The sequence below is a fragment of the Myxocyprinus asiaticus genome, chromosome 27 (assembly GCF_019703515.2).
Source record: "Myxocyprinus asiaticus isolate MX2 ecotype Aquarium Trade chromosome 27, UBuf_Myxa_2, whole genome shotgun sequence".
Lineage (NCBI taxonomy): Eukaryota > Metazoa > Chordata > Actinopteri > Cypriniformes > Catostomidae > Myxocyprinus > Myxocyprinus asiaticus.
This window is the reverse complement of record NC_059370.1, coordinates 45,008,891-45,025,461: the sequence shown is the minus strand read 5'-3', so window position 1 is coordinate 45,025,461 and position 16,571 is coordinate 45,008,891. Positions and strand designations below refer to the sequence as shown.

The 16,571-nt window shown below is 40.5% G+C and overlaps 2 protein-coding genes across 3 annotated transcripts in view; both read right to left on the bottom strand.

Moving 5' to 3' along the window:
- Nucleotides 1-1,354: 1,354 nt before the first annotated feature.
- Nucleotides 1,355-5,807, bottom strand: LOC127418101 (protein sprouty homolog 1-like). Its single transcript, XM_051658488.1, has 2 exons — nucleotides 5,473-5,807; nucleotides 1,355-3,185 (listed from the first exon to the last, which is right to left on the bottom strand). The coding sequence occupies exon 2, from the start codon at nucleotides 3,131-3,133 to the stop codon at nucleotides 2,204-2,206; it is 930 nt and encodes a 309-aa protein (XP_051514448.1). The 5' UTR covers nucleotides 3,134-3,185; nucleotides 5,473-5,807; the 3' UTR covers nucleotides 1,355-2,203.
- A 1,312-nt stretch (nucleotides 5,808-7,119) lies between these two features.
- Nucleotides 7,120-16,571, bottom strand: part of spata5 (spermatogenesis associated 5) — a 73,644-nt gene continuing 64,192 nt past the window's right edge. Inside the window, exon 15 of one of the 2 annotated variants that reach the window (XM_051658454.1) lies at nucleotides 7,120-7,441. In XM_051658454.1, coding sequence (XP_051514414.1) covers nucleotides 7,265-7,441 — 177 coding nt within the window. In that variant the 3' untranslated portion in view covers nucleotides 7,120-7,264. The remainder of the gene's footprint in view (nucleotides 7,442-16,571) is intronic. The other variant, XM_051658452.1, reaches the window with a different exon arrangement.

The window sequence follows — 16,571 nt, the reverse complement described above, 5'->3', positions numbered from 1 at the left end:
TATATATATAAAATGCATAAATAAAAATAAAACAAAGCTAATTTTAAATAATAATAAACTGTATATATATATATATATATATGTGTATAATTAAAACATTTATTTTACATATATATATTTCTTTATATATATATATATATAATGCATAAATAAAACAAAAATAAAACAAAGATAATCTTAAATAATAATAAACAGTATATATATATATATATATATATATATATATATATAATAAATAAAACAAAGCTAATTTTAAATAATATTTAATTTTTATATCACAGTTAGGAAAGAGTTTTTTAAGCATTACTGTTATGAGAATTTAGAGTGTAAATGTAAAAAAATGTAAATGTGTTTAAAATATGCTTGTTTCTTTATGTAAAATATAATTTTTATTTTTTATTTAAAATATGAGCAGACAATTCTTTATGTAAGATTTACTATAATAACACTGATATATATATATATATATATATATATATATATATATATATATATATAACAAATAAATAAATATCACAATTATGAAAGTGTTTTTTTTAAGTATTACTGTAATGAGAATTTGGGGTGTAAATGTACAAAAAATCTTTATGTAAAATAATTTTTGATTTGGATTTCAAATATGAGCAGAACATTTTCTTGACAATTCTTTATGCAAGATTCGCTGTAATAACACTAATTTACCTTTTAATCTCAAAATCTCTGAATGCAGATGATGTGTTTGTTAGCAAGAGACTAAACCTTCTTTGTGCAAAGTTTTTTAAATGATTAAGAAAATACATCATGAAAAATAACATCTCAAATGGCAAGTTTCCATCAATTACTTCTTCTAAAGAGCCATAAATGAGCCAAGAACATCTCGCATCTAATCTGTAATGGCACAGGAGGAGGGGATCTGTGAAATCAACAGGTCACAAACGCCTGACAGCAGGAAACACACAATAAAAGAGACAAAGAGACACTTTATGACCCTCACACAGGTGGACACACACGCACACACACTTTTCTGCTCTCAAATTGCAGGTTTGATAATTGAACACTGAATGAATGTAACAAGTTCTGTAGTTCCCAATATACTGGCCATGCAGACAGATTAATCATGAATATATATATATATATATATATATATATATATATATATATATATATTGGCCAATAATCACTTAAACACTGTTAATTGATTGTTTCCACTCCATTGTGTCCAACAGGTTTGTCAATAAAAATATTTGATGACAGAAAGTATTACTACTGAGTAAAATAAAGCTTCATTTCATTTGCTATTTTTAAATTATTTTCTATTTGTATATTTTGACATCAGCCGTCTGCTTTATCGATATCTGTGTTGTCATTCGTCAACTGACTCAACTATACCCTGTTAAATAGTTTCCTCATGCTTTCTGTTTTTTACCTGCAAGAATCTGTTCCCTTGAAATGAAACCAGACCACACACAGTGTTTTGCATTAATTTGTATATTTTTGCATTATAGTTAAACATGTTTCCATCTCCACTCTTTCATGTTGCAGTAAGTGTTGATGTTTTGTTATATTCAGACACGTGTAATCTATCTTTTGCAATAAATACCATAAAATAATAGAGCTTCACATAATAAATATTTTTACAACAACAACAAAAGACTTAACGTTTTCTTTTTAAAAAATAGCCGTAATTCCTCTTATGAATGTGCACATACAATTTTCCATCAACAAAATGAGAACAGAGTTTCAGACGTTTGGAATGCCCTCAGGAATACGAAGCAGATGCATAGAAACCGTTCCACAACAAGCACGCCTCGTTGCTATGGAGATCCGGTAACAGCTACATATTATGGACTGGCTACAAAAAAGTCCTTCACAAGTTTGGTAGCAGGTCATTTCTAAAGCGCCAGTCACAAAAACTCTCTTTTTGTCTTTCCAATCAGCTCTTTATGTTAGATAGTAGCTGTACACAGTTAAGTAAGGCATACGCTGGTTTATAAACAATAAACCTGCCAAAAAAAAAACAAGTGGTTTTCATGTTTTTCCGCCAAAACAGCAAGGAGATGAGGGGACGGAGCTTATAGAATATTAATTAGCATGATAACCCCTCCTTTCTCCTCTGGCCCCTCCCCTCCATCCACCCTGAGGGCTTTTCACGTTTCCACGGCCTGTAGCAGCGCGCTAACCTTTGATCCTGCTAACAGCATAAAATATTTCTTTACAAGGGGCCTCAGGATGGTTTTCCGGGCGCATGTCCAGGCGTGTGCTGCCAGTTCTGCAGCTTGCAGTAAACAGTGTTTGAGTTTTTGCAGCGGCAGCCCGGCCTGTTTGCGCGGTTGTAACACGAGTGGACCACTTTCACACAGCCCTTAGCGGGCAGGTAACATAGCAGACATGGGAACAGCACGGACACGAAGCCCATGCACAGGAAGCGCGAGCAGCACTGCGGATGCGACAGCGAGCACGGCTGATCCGCGCACGGGTCGCCCACGTCGTCGTCGTTGGAACAGTGGTAGAAAATCCCTTTCACCAGACACATGCACGTTCCGTGTTCGATGACATTCTCGGCCGAACACAGACACTGTCCGTTGCATGCGAGGCATGCCGGGAGCGGCCGTGGCGCCGTGCATTCGTTGCACTTGCATTTCCCGCAATTCTCGCAGATGTACAGGTGAGAAGACTCAATCTTTTCCACTTGTGCTTGTTTTAGCGGTACATCTGGTGGGAGAAGCGGATGCGAAGGGGTGTTCAGAGACTTCGGCTGAATCCGTACGGCGCGCTCCGGTCTATGGCGGTAATTATGCAGGTTCGGCGGAGACCACGCGAGCAGACACTGCTCCGAGGAGACGCTGCTGTTGCTCCCGGAACTCGCGGCGCTGCCCGTGCTGGTTGAGCGGCTGAGAGTCGCCGGTCGTGAATTCGTCTGCCGGTGCTCGTAATTATTATTCACGTTCACCAGAATCACCTCGTGAGTCCTCTCGTGTTTGTCTGTATTCCGCGGTGGTGAACGGGGCCCCGGAGCAGGTCTATGCGGTACAGCGGGGCCCTCAGTATACTCGTTACAAGAGCGGATGGCTTTGATCTGATCCAGTGTCAGAACAGCCCCCGACGGGACGTCCATATGTCTGACGACGACTCCGCGCTGACCGTAGTGATCCATAAGACACGATCAGCAACTCCAAACAAAACGGACGCAACGTTCATCTGACACCCTGAGAGAGAGACAGAGAGAGAGAGAGAGAGAGAGACATTATGTGAATTATGTATTTTTAAGAAATGTTTAACTTTCAAAATCTTGCACAATTCAAATGTTGTTGGACCTGAAGGGTATCATTTCAGGGCACTAGTGTTGCCAAATGGAAGTGCAAAAGTATTGATTGTTCTCAAACAGGTTTCCCAAACACTCCCCCAAACTGCCACTGGTCAAACAAACAGATAGTCCCGCCCCCTCCTCAAGCCAATGTTGTGGTGTCAGGCCGCTCAAACAAAGCAGTGCTTCAGAGTAACACTGTTGTTACACTTTTAGGTGAAATCAGCCAACAAACTACTTGCAGTCAAAGTTATTATTATTATTATTATTATTATTATTATTTTAAAGTAACAGATTTATAATTTACACCCAGGAGTAAATAACACCTGCCACAGTGCGTGGCTATTTGCACCCCAGTAGTCTGGTGGAAACATAAAAATTTACGACAAACTGCAATATAACTGTTGCTGCAGCGGCGTGGGGCGTGACGCTGGTGCGATTGTGCCTTTTTGCATGGGCGACCAGAGTTCGAATCCGCCTTTTCCTGTACATCCTGTTTCCACTCTTAAAATATTCTTTAATACGACAAATTAAAGGTGTCTGTGGGACTCTAAATAAACTCAATAAACATGCTGCAGTGATGCCGCTATACGTTATGTTAGTATTCGCTAAAATTGTAATCAGAATACTGACTTTACCGATTATGTAATCGGAAAAAGTAATCAAATTACTAATTACTTTTAAGCTACTTTCTAAAACACTTCACAGAAAAGCTTATGTCTTTCTTGCTCAATGAATTCAAAATAATGTCTATATTTCCTTGTACATTGACTTGTTAGGGAGCACACACCCTGAAAATGTCACCGAAACGCAAACAGATATATATTAATATAATTCATGTTTTAAATGCATTCTACGTAATATTACCTCAGAAATATGTGGAGCCCAAGTAATGTACTGAAAAGTAATTCACTTGTGTGAAAGTCAGTCACTGTAATATGATTACATGAATTAGAAATGTAATATGCTACACTCCTTTTATTATTTAAAAAGTAATTAGATTACAGTAGCTAACTACTTTGTGGTTAGATTACACCAAATACTGTTTATAGTTTTTTTTTTTTTAAACTGGGATAAAAGCATGTGTTAAAACATTTACAAGTTTTTAGAGGTTGTTTTTTTTCCCCCAACAAAACACTAAAGTTTCTGCAAGTATGCAGATGCAGTTTTGAGACAGAGCTCATAAATCACAGAAAGTGTGCTAGAAATGAACGTCCTTCTATTCACAGACCCGTTTAACCCCCGAGTAAAGAGAGAGAGAGAGAGTTGACTATTAACCAGACTTTGTACCGACCTCCGCACAACTAAAGTGAAGTACAAATACTTCCCGTCCTGATTTGCATGTGTATGGCTGGTTAACATTAAAATGCAGAACCACAGAGCGCAGGAAATCAAACACAGCCCTTGACACGCTCATCAATGCGCTTTATCATGCATTCACACACGAGATGTGCTAACACTTTATCGAGCTTTACAGATTTAGTCTGTAGTGCTTTAGAAGTTTAAATAGACAGACAAAAAATTAAGACTTGCGATATTACCGGATACATCGTTACTCTCTGAAACAGTTCCGCTGAAAACATCTCTAAATGTCAATTCTTTAAAACTATTTAGTCTGTTTTTAAAATGTACTCATTTACATTTCATAACCGATTTCTATTATTTTTAATTAAGTCAAAATAACACAATTAAGAAAACTTACCGCGGTAAATGCGCAAATCTTAAAAAAAACAGGCTAAAATATTTGTAGAGCATTATTTTAAAAGTATTGCATTATATGCTAAATATGAAATGATAATGTCTATTTTTTTCTCTTTTGTGTTTTTCAACCTCTTCGTTCAATATCATTGTATGTCCGTTCTGTGCATTTTTAAAAAAAGAAGATAAAAAATAAAAAAGTATTTTCTGCAGAAATCATATGCACGAAAACCAGAAAAAAATAAACTTATGAATGAAAACAAGACCGCTGAGGGAGGAGTGTGTGACTGTGTGTGACTGTGTGTTCAGCCCGCATCAAAAACACACGCACAAGTTCTGATTAAACAGAAGTTTAACTAATAAACGCAGATTGCGGGAGTTTATTGCGCACACGGGTCCGCGGAGAGCATCCGGATACAACTATTCCTCCAATCCTGCTATATTTCATATTAAATAACACAGTTAATAAACATGTAAGAAATGATACATACCTACAGATAGACTCCCATAATGTCAAATCCATCAGTCCATGAGCCAAACATCCATCAGTATGCCCAAAATGTAACGCGCACAGCTGCGGCTGTAACATGCAGATGGAGGAAATTCCGCGCTGTGAGTCTTCAGTTTGAGGGTTTCATCCAGGACAGATCAGGGAAAAGCAACACAATCCCGTTAAATCCACGAATAACGCGCATTCACGCACGGTTCCTTTGGCGCACTGAGCGTCCGTCCGTCTCTCCACGCACCGCGGCAGCTTCTGCGTGAGTGTGTCGGATCAATCGAGTGTGTGTGTGTTTTTTTTTTTTTTTGCGCATGCACGCACGCACACACACACACAGTGTGATGAATGAAGCGCAGGGTAGTTGTGAAAGAGGATCAGCGGCGGGAGGGGCAGATCTCTGCGGGCAGGGCGGCGCACTTTAAGGTGGATTGTGTGAAATAAACGCGCATCCGCTTCTAAATGGAGACACTGGGGCTGTGCTCAAAAACATGTGAGGTCACTGCATAGGGTGCATACAATCAGATAGACTTTATGTTAGTTTTAAAACATGCAGCATATAAATATTTCATGTCATTTTTGCGCACTTTGCGCATTCCAAATGTCATTTCTGTGCACTGTATTCATTATTTAGACCAAATACATAAAATAATAGAATAATTTTACTATTGTAATAAAACTATCTATCTATCTATCTATCTATCTATCTATCTATCTATCTATCGTGCATCTTCGTTTTGAAACAACCTTATTGTCTTTTGTGCATCGGATATCTTCCACTTGAAATGTGCCTTTCACACACTTTTGATAATATCATCTCGGCTGTGATTAAATGCATTTTGTACTTTCTGAAATAAAATCTTTAGTGACTCATTAAATATGAAGTTTTGGGCTGGATTTGTTTGTTGCATCGGGTTATTTTATACTTGAACACATTTTACTGAAAGATCGGGTCAAAGAACACAAACACAGTGTTAGTGCGACCTTAAGGGCCCCCTTCCCCACAGCGCTCTCTCTGTGTGTGTGTGTGTGTGTGTGTGTGTGTGTGGCGGATGTGCTGCATCCGGATACATGAGAATGGAAAGTTCAGCACGGAGTCATTTCATGCATTCAGATGGAAACGAGCCGCGCGCGCACGCACACACATACTTAAAGTGCACAAACACACACACACACACACACACACTTACACACATACACAAAGTGCACAAACACACACACACACACACTCACTCTCTCTCTCTCTCTCTCACACACACACACACACACACACACACACACACACACACACACACACACACACACACACACTCACACACACACACACTTACACACACATGTACACACACACACACTTACACACATACACAAAGTGCACAAACACACACACACACACTCACTCTCTCTCTCTCTCTCACACACACACACACTCACACACACACACACACACACACACACACACACACACTCACACACACACACACTCACACACACACACACACACACACACACTCACACACACACACACTTACACACACATGTACACACACACACACACTCACACACACACTCACACACACACACACACACTTAAAGTGCACACACACACACACACATGTACACACACACTCACACACACACACACACACTCAAACACAGCAAAGAGTTTTTATTACAAAAGTATCTTTATTGTATATTGGCACACTTGCCGTGAATACAGTCAGTTAATTTCAAATGTGCTGGTTGTTGTTCTTCATCGAGTGATGTGCAATTGTCATTTATTTTCAGACGCGGACACCGCCGTGTTCCTGTTGATAGTTGATGTACGACTGTATGAGCGACTCTGGGATTCGGGGTTTGACTGCGTCCAGAGCGGCGTGGAAGTGTCTGCTGGTCACGTGTTCAGCTGCGATGTTTTCCTGTAACGCCAGTAGAGCGGCTTCTCTGCACACAGCTGTTATCTGAGAATCAAAGACAAACAAACAGATTCTAGTGAGCTGCCTCGCTGTCTCCTGTCTACATAGGCACCTTCTTAGGGGTTGTTCACACAGGACAGTGCCTCACGTAAAAAAAAAGCTAGATGCATCATAGCAGAATGGAACGCCCCTCGAAACGTGCCATTACAACTTTTTTTTACGTGAAACTCCATCTTAAAAATGCAGTGCTCATGACGTGAGGCACTGAAAACAGCAGACATGTTATAATGACGTGCATATATAGTGCATGTTTACATAATAAACAATTAAACAACAACCCAAGGCAACACTGGAGGCACTGGAAGTGACTGATTTGGAACAGTCTGTGCTGGCATGAGATTGTGTTTGTATGTAGCGTGTTGAGTTTGTGCCTGTAAGCGTTAAACAGACTGTTTGATGGCAAAACGCCTGACCACAAATTAGCATAGCGTTCAAGGATAAACATTCAGTTCAAAAATAATTTCCTATAATTATAAAAGTATTTTTAACCAACAAAACCACCTCATTACAGCAGCACACAGAGAACAATATGGATCTACGTGCTACTTTTAACAACACTGCACCTCTTCGCTTAAAACATTTGTAAACATATGCATGTAAGCATACGCATCCGGCAAAATTCATTACATTAAATACATCATTATTTAACTTTTAGGTTCATATTACATTTTAAAACTCATGTGCTGCCTTACATGCCATTTTTCTGTAGGTTGGGGGTAATATTAGTGCAAAAACAATTACAGTATGCATACTAGGAAAACCCACCAAAAAATGGTAAACCATCTGGGCACCGTTTGCATTCTAGTTTCAACATACTATGATTTGGGATGCACTAATTGCAATCTTGCATTCTATATAGTGCAGATAGCATGTGAATCAAGTTTACAGTTCAGCTTTTAAAAGAAGCATCTCAAGACTTGTGGATTTAAATGCAAAACACTTGTTCAGTGTGAATGGCCAGTGTGAATATATACTGTACATGTAACATCATTGTAACGATCAGATATCAAGGCAGATGACTCACTTCCTCAGAGCAGAACTGACATTATATAAGAGAAGAGCAAATATACAGCAGACAAACATGCCTGCAACACATCGGTCTCTCTCTCCCTGATCGTTCTTTCACTAGCTCTTCCTATTTGGATGTCACTCCTCAGGCAAATGAGTCTGTGTGTGTTTCCTGTGATTGCATAATCATGAAGGTGCATAATTCTACAGTCCTCTGTCCTCACAGTGCATTTAGAGAACTGATACGTGATCATGATGGCGGACTTTGCTCGGTTTCTGGGTCACGGGCGCAAGGATGGAAGAGCGAGGAAACGAGGATGCACAATTTAAGAAATGAGAAGCACCCAATCTCACTCTAAAGCAAGAAGTGATTCTTTTGCTGAAACAGGAAGTCAACCTCACACTAAAGCAGTAAATCAACCTCATGAGAAACAGGAAGTCAATCTCACTCTAAAGCAGGAAGTGATTATTTTGCTGAAACAGGAAGTACATTTCACTCTAAAGCAGTAAATCAACCTCACAAGAAACAGGAAGTCAATCTCTCTCTAAAGCAGGAAGTCAACCTCATGCTAAAACAGGAAGTCAGTCTCATTCTAAAGCAGGAAGTCAACCTCATGAGAAACAGGAAGTAAATTTCACTCTAAAGCAGGAAGTAAATTTCACTCTAAAGCAGGAAGTAAATTTCACTTTAAAGCAGGAAGTAAATTTCACTTTAAAGCAGGAAGTAAACTTCATGAGAAACAGGAAGTAAATTTCACTCTAAAGCAGGAAGTAAATTTACGCCAGTTCAGGGACAAGACTGAAGGACAGTTCAACACCACCGACTCTAGAAGCATGTGGCAGGGAATTAATATCATCACGGACTTCAAAGCGGATAAAAACTCCACCGTGAACACTGCTGCCTTTCTCCCGGATGAGCTTAATAGTTTTTATGCTCGTTTTGAGGGAAATAACACCGCCCTCGTGGAGAGAGCTCTCGCGTTCTTCTGACGGGTGAATATCCGTAAAGCCGCGGGTCCAGATGGCATTCTGGCATGAATGCATCTCAGCATGCGCAAACCAACTGGCTGGTGTTTTTACAGACATTTTCAACCTTTCCCTCTCCTTGTCTGTAGTCCCCACATGCTTTAAAACATCCACCATTGTGCCTGTACAAAAGCAATCCAAAATCACTTGCTTAAATGACTGGTGTCCTGTTGCTCTGACCCCCATCATCAGCAAATGCTTTGAGAGACTAATCAGAGATTACATCTGCTCTGTGCTGCCTCTCTCTCTTGACTCGTTGCAGTTTGCTTACCGCAACAACCGCTCCACTGATGATGCCATTGCATCTACAATACACACTGCTCTCTCCCACCTGGAAAAAAGAACACTTATGTGAGAATGTTGTTTGTAGACTACAGCTCAGCATTCAACACCATAGTGCCCTCCAAGCTTGATGTGAAACTCCGGGCTCTGGGCTTAAACAGCCCGCTGTGCAGCTGGATCCTGGACTTCCTGTCAAGCAGACGCCAGGTGGTTAGAATAGGCAGCAACATCTCCTCATCACTGACCCTCAACACTGGAGCCCCGCAGGGCTGTGTTCTCAGCCCACTACTGTATTCCTTGTACACACATGACTGTGTGGCGACACATAGCTCCAATGCCATCATTAAGTTTGCTGATGATACGACGGTGGTAGGTCTGATCACTGACAATGATGAAACAGCCTACAGAGAGGAGGTGCACACTCTGACACACTGGTGTCAGGAGCACAACCTCTCCCTCAATGTCAGTAAGACAAAGGAGCTTGTGGTGGACTTCAGAAGAAAAGACAGAGAACACAGTCCCATCACCATCAATGGAGCACCAGCGGAGAGAGTCAGCAGCTTCAAGTTCCTGGGTGTCCACATCACTGAGGAACTCACATGGTCCATCCACACTGAAGTCATTGTGAAGAAGGCTCATCAGCGCCTCTTCTTCCTGAGACGGCTGAGGAAGTTTGGAATGAACCGCCACATCCTCACACGGTTCTACACCTGCACTGTAGAGAGCATCCTGACTGGCTGTATCTCTGCCTGGTACGGCAATAGCACCGCCCACAACCGCAAAGCACTGCAAAGGGTGGTGTGAACTGCCAGACACATCATCGGAAGTGAGCTTCCCTCCCTCCAGGAAATATATAGAAGGTGGTGTGTGAAAAAAGCTCGGAGGATCATCAGAGACTCCAGCCACCCGAGCCATGGGGTGTTCTCACTGCTACCATCAGGCAGGCGGTATCGCAGCATCAGGACCCGCACCAGCCGACTTCATGACAGCTTCTTCCCACAAGCAATCAGACTTCTGAACTCTTGATCTCTCATGATCAATAAACATCAGCACTGCACTTTATTAATCTCATACTGGACTGTCATAAATTATATTCTCTCTTAACAACACATTGGAAACTGACTATCAACCGACGGCCTGAATGTCAATACAGCACAATACAACCTACTGTATATTTTACTACTTCTAGTAAATACTACTACTTTACTATTTTTTATTGTATAATGTGTATTCTATATTTTGTGTATTGTATACTGTACATTGTATGTTATTATTTGTATATTGTGTTGAGTGTAATTATGTGTATATTAGATTGTAAATTGTGTTGTGTAAATCTGATGTTTATTGTAAATTGGTATATGTCTCATCACTGTCACGACTACTATGTTGATCAGAACTGACTTTCACCCACTGTTGCACTTGTGTATATGGTTGAGTGACAATAAAGTGATTTGATTAGATTTTTTATTTGATTTGATTTAAACTTCATGAGAAACAGGAAGTAAATTTCACTCTAAAGCAGGAAGTCAACCTCATGAGAAACAAGAAGTCAATTTCACTCTAATGCAGGAAGTCAACCTCATGAGAAACAGGAAGTCAATTTCACTCTAAAGCAGGAAGTCAACCTCATGAGAAACAGGAAGTCAATTTCACTCTAATGCAGGACGTCAACCTCATGAGAAACAGGAAGTCAATTTCACTCTAAAGCAGGAAGTTACCCTCATGAGAAACAGGAAGTCAATTTCACTCTAAGGCAGGAAGTCAACCTCATGAGAAACAGGAAGTCAATTTCACTCTAAGGCAGGAAGTCAACCTCATGAGAAACATGAAGTCAATTTCACTCTAATGCAGGAAGTCAACCTCATGAGAAACAGGAAGTCAATTTCACTCTAATGCAGGAAGTCAACCTCATGAGAAATGGGAAATAAACATCACTCTAAAGCAGGAAGTCAACCTCATGTGAAACAGGAAGTAAATTTCACTCTAAAGCAGGAAGTCAACCTCATGAGAAACAGGAAGTCAATTTCACTCTAATGCAGGAAGTCAACCTCATGAGAAACAGGAAGTAAATTTCACTCTAATGCAGGAAGTCAGCCTCATGAGAAACAGGAAGTAAATTTCACTCTAATGCAGGAAGTCAACCTCATGAGAAACAGGAAGTAAATTTCACTCTAAAGCAGGAAGTCAACCTCATGAGAAACAGGAAGTACATTTCACTCTAAAGCAGGAAGTCAGCCTCATGCTGAAACAGGAAGTCAGTTTCACTCTAAAGCAGGAAATAAACCTTATGTTAAAGCATTTCCTCACAGACTCTTGTTTGGACAATATGACCAAACAGATTTCCTACAACATACAGTACTCATTACATTCTGGTTCGGGTTGTCTTGGTGTCATATAATCGGTGGCAGAAGACCGTTCTGATCTCCCAGACATTAAAAACTACTGTTGGAGAGCGTGTGTTTGTGTCAGGTGGAGTCTGCTGTGTGCTGGAGCTGAATGCTTTGTCCTGAATACAGGATTAGGGTGGAGTCACAATTGGCTCAGATTGCATCTATAGGGCAAAGAGACACACAAGAGCTGCTATTCAGATCCTGGATTAATGGTTTCTATGTGTGTGTGTGTGTGTGTGTGTGTTGACTGGTGTTGTCCCAGTCAAAGTGTAAGTTCTTCTGTCAAAGTATAGTGTTTTTGAAGTCATTTGGGTTGGATGAAACAGATTTTGCTGTGTTTCTGGAAATGGAGTATCAAATCTCCCAGATCCTCCTCTCGGCACACAATTCTCCATCTCATCCAATCTTTATCATCTTACAAAATCTCTTTCTCACACCCTATTCTCTCAAATGGCCAACATTACAGGGATCGTTCACCCAAAAATGAAACCTGTATGCTGTAATATTTTCTGTGGAAAACAAAATGTGATTATTTTAAGAATCTTTCCACAGATCTTTTCCATACACCGACAGATTATAGTGACCATAAAAGTCATACACTTGACTAATGCGTCATCTTCCAAGTGTTCTGAAGTCATATGAAAGCTTTTGTGAGGAACAGACAGTGCCAATTTTGGCGCCTTAGGCAGGATTGTGTTAGGGCTGGGTGATAGGACGATGTAATCGGATATCGACGATATCTTGACAAATATCCGACAAATATCCCGATGCCCACTGCAACACTCACTGACAGAAGATGATCGACAACATCGGGAAATTAAAAAACCACACAGCTGGGAAGTTGCCAGATGTATTAAATAGCAGCACAGGGTATGAAATGCGCATGGCGGGCAATTTTGCTCATCTACCCGCCACTGTGGCAGGCTAACTGTAAGACGTCATGGAAAGTATAAAATATTGTGAACATATTTCTTAGATTTCGCCCAGCCCTAGTGCACGTGGCAGTGGATTAGCGAGGCGACCGGGTCATTGGTGCTCCCGAGACTGCCAGCACATGGGGCATGGTCATGGTTTGGGGGTGGCTTCCGATTTCTAGACCGCTTAGTTCGTCTATGCCAAGAAATGGCCCTGGGAACAGACCCAATTTTAAGTCATTATTCAGGCCTCATTTGAGTTTGGCCACACCAAATTTGACGTCAGTGATAGAAAACACCATTGGCACTTGTGTGTCTCGTAACCGATTTCAGTTTGTTCCTCACACAGTGCTGTAGAAACAGTATATTGTATCGCTTCAGAAGACTTGGAGTAAAGCGCATAAGTAATATGGACTACTTTTATGATGCTTATTTGTCATTTTTGGAGCTTTACAGTGTCTGTTCCTGTTCACTTACATTGTATGTCAAAGAGCAGCATGAACATTCTGCTAAACATCTTCTTAAGCTCCAAAAACTGACCGCAGCATTTCTACTGGATTTATAATGAATTATGTGTAAGTTTGTTGTTCCGGTTTGTGTTGTTGACAAAGAATCGTTTATTTCCCAAGCAACATTCAGACATTGTGTTGTGCGTGTATTAGAGGGCTGATCAGCTGCATCACAATCACAATTAAAAGGTCACACACAATCAACAGGTACACCACAGATGTTGGAGAAACAATTGTTTGCATAATTTTTTGGTAACTTTGTGTGTCAATGAAATGTGGCCTATCTGCTAGTCCTCCATACATCACGACAACAATAATACACAAACAAGAAACAGTGATCTGAACAACAGCACAACAGTTCATGTTGTTTCCACGCAACACACTTTACACCAAAACACAAACACAAATAAACAAACAGCTCTTGAATTTCAGCGAGTCGGATGTGTTTGGAAAGACTTACTGGACAACACAAAAGAACCACCCCTACTCTCTCTCTCTCTCTCTCTCTCTCTCACACACACACACACACACACACACACACACACACACACACACACACACACCTCAGGGCAGGGCAGATCCTCTATAGTGAAGAGAGTAAAGCTTTAGACATTAGACAACACAAACACACACACTTACTTAAATAACACTCTCCACAGTCTGTTTGTACATGATGTCTGACCTGAGTCCTCAAAGTCAACATGAAACAGTGTTCGCATCACATATTACTTTCGTAATGTAATGTAGTTATGAGTAAAAACACTAGACTCTTTACACATTTGCTGGTTTGGAGTGCGGAAGTCAATGACTGCAGGGTAAACATCTATAGATGTAAATGGGAGACCACAGCAAATATCATTAGTTCCCATTCGCTCCACGTTTTGACGACTTTCCACAATAGGAAGAAAGAAGATGCCAAATTTACTGTCATTCCCTGAAACCCCATCACAGCATTAAATGAATGCAAGGGTAACAAAAGTTACAAAATCAAGGTCTCTTATATGGAAGCATCATTTTGACACTTCACTTTCAAACCAGCCCTTGCATCTGGAGTATGTCTATTATACCTCTAAATGTTGTTTAGGTAGGCAGCTCTCTAGGTTTTGAAACAGAACTAGTGTGTGTGTGTGTGTGTGTGTGTGTGTGTGTGTGTGGTTGTGAAGGTCAGCATTAAATCTGTATTATAGTCATTCAGGTGTGACATCTTTGTTTTGCAGCTGTGTGGTTTATAATAATATAAAAACATACAACACCGTCACACAGCTAACCTGCTGTCAACCAGCACCTGTGTGTGTGTGTCTATATGTGTGTGTGTGTGTGTGTGTGAGGGCATATTTGTCTTCACCCTTTAATCACATGAATGAAAGCAGGTGGTTTTCTCTCTCAGGAGGAAGTGAAGGACGAGCTGTTTATTTACTAAACACCAGACACAATGGAAAGACACACCTGCTCCACACATGAAATATGAGCTCATCTGTGTGTCCCTCATATTTATCACAACACTCATATTTACTACACTCACTTTGTGTACAAATGCTGGGAAGTGACGAGGTACAGTGAGAAGCAATTAGTTTTTGTTCTAACCAACCGTGATCAAAACAAACGATGAACAACAGGCATTGCCGACGTGCAAACTTTTCTAGAGACTGAAAAAAATTGTGTCGCCCTCAGTTTGAATAGTTTTGGTGTTTTTGTTTTTTTTACTAGTGATTCATATTGCTTTATTGTGTCATTCTTGGTGTGAAGAGGACTTAACAATGAATCACATCATATATCAATATCACTGACACTTCCAGTGTGTGTAGAGGAAGAGAAAGAAGAAGAGGAAGATGAGAAAGGAGGGAGTATGAAGACGAGGAAAAAAGGAAGAGGATGAGAATAAAAGAAGGAAGAAAAGGAGGAAGACAAGGAAGAGGAGGAAAAGATGAGGAAGAGGAAGACAAGAAAGAGGAAACAGAGGAAGCGGAGGAATAAGAGGAGAAGAATGAGGAAGAAGAAAAGGGGAGAGAGGAAAAGGAGGACGATAAGGAGGAAGACAAAGAAGAGGAGGAAATAGAGGAAGAGAAGCAGGAAGAAGGAGAAAGAGAAGTAGGAAGAGGAGGGAAAAGAGGAAGAGGAGGAAGACAAGGAAGGGGAGGAAATAGAAGAAGATGAGGAAGAAAAGAAGGATGATGAAATAGAGGAAGAGGAGTAGAAAGAAAATGAGAAAAGAAAGAGGAGAAAAAAGAGGAATAAGAGGAGGAAGTGGAGGAGGAGAAGGAAGATAAGTATGATGAGGAGGAAAATGAGAGAAGTAGGATGATGAGGAAATAGAGGAAGAGGAGGAAGAAAAGGAAGACAGATGAAGAGGAGGAACAGAAGTAGGAAGAGGAAGTAAAAGAGGAAGAGGAGGAGGACAAGAAGGAGAAAGAGGAGAAAACGGGAAGATGAGCAGGAGGAGGAAGAGGAAAATTAGAAATAGGAAAAGGAAAAAGAGGAGGAAATAGAGGAAGAGGAGGAAGGAGAGAAAGACAATGAGGAAGAAAAGGGAAAAAAGGACGACAATAAGGAAGAAGAGGAAACAGAGGAAGAAGAGTAAGGTGGAAGAAAAGGAATAAGAGGAGGAGGAGGAAGAGAAGTAGGAAGAGGAAGGAAATGAGGAATAGGAGGAGGAGAAGCAGGAAGAGGAGGAAATAGAGGAAGAAGAGGAAAACAAAGAGGAAGAAGAGCAGGAGGAAGAGAAGTAGTAAGAGGAGTATGAAGAGGAAGATAAGGAAGAGGAAGAAAAGGAGAAGGACGAAGAGAATAAGAAGGGAGAGAGGAAGATGAGGAAGACAATGAATAGGAGGAAATAGAGGAAGAGGAGGAAGGAGAGAAAGACAAAGAGGAAGAAAAGAAAATAGGAGGAAGAAGAGGAAGAAATAGAGGAAGAAGAGTAAGACAAGGTGGAAGAAAAGAATAAGAGGAGGAGGAGGAAGAGAAGTAGGAAGAGGAAGGAAAAGAGGAA

What these genes read in the sequence shown, in the direction of transcription:
- LOC127418101 (XM_051658488.1), bottom strand. Translation starts at nt 3,133, where the DNA reads ATGGATCACTACGGTCAGCGCGGAGTCGTCGTCAGACATATGGACGTC.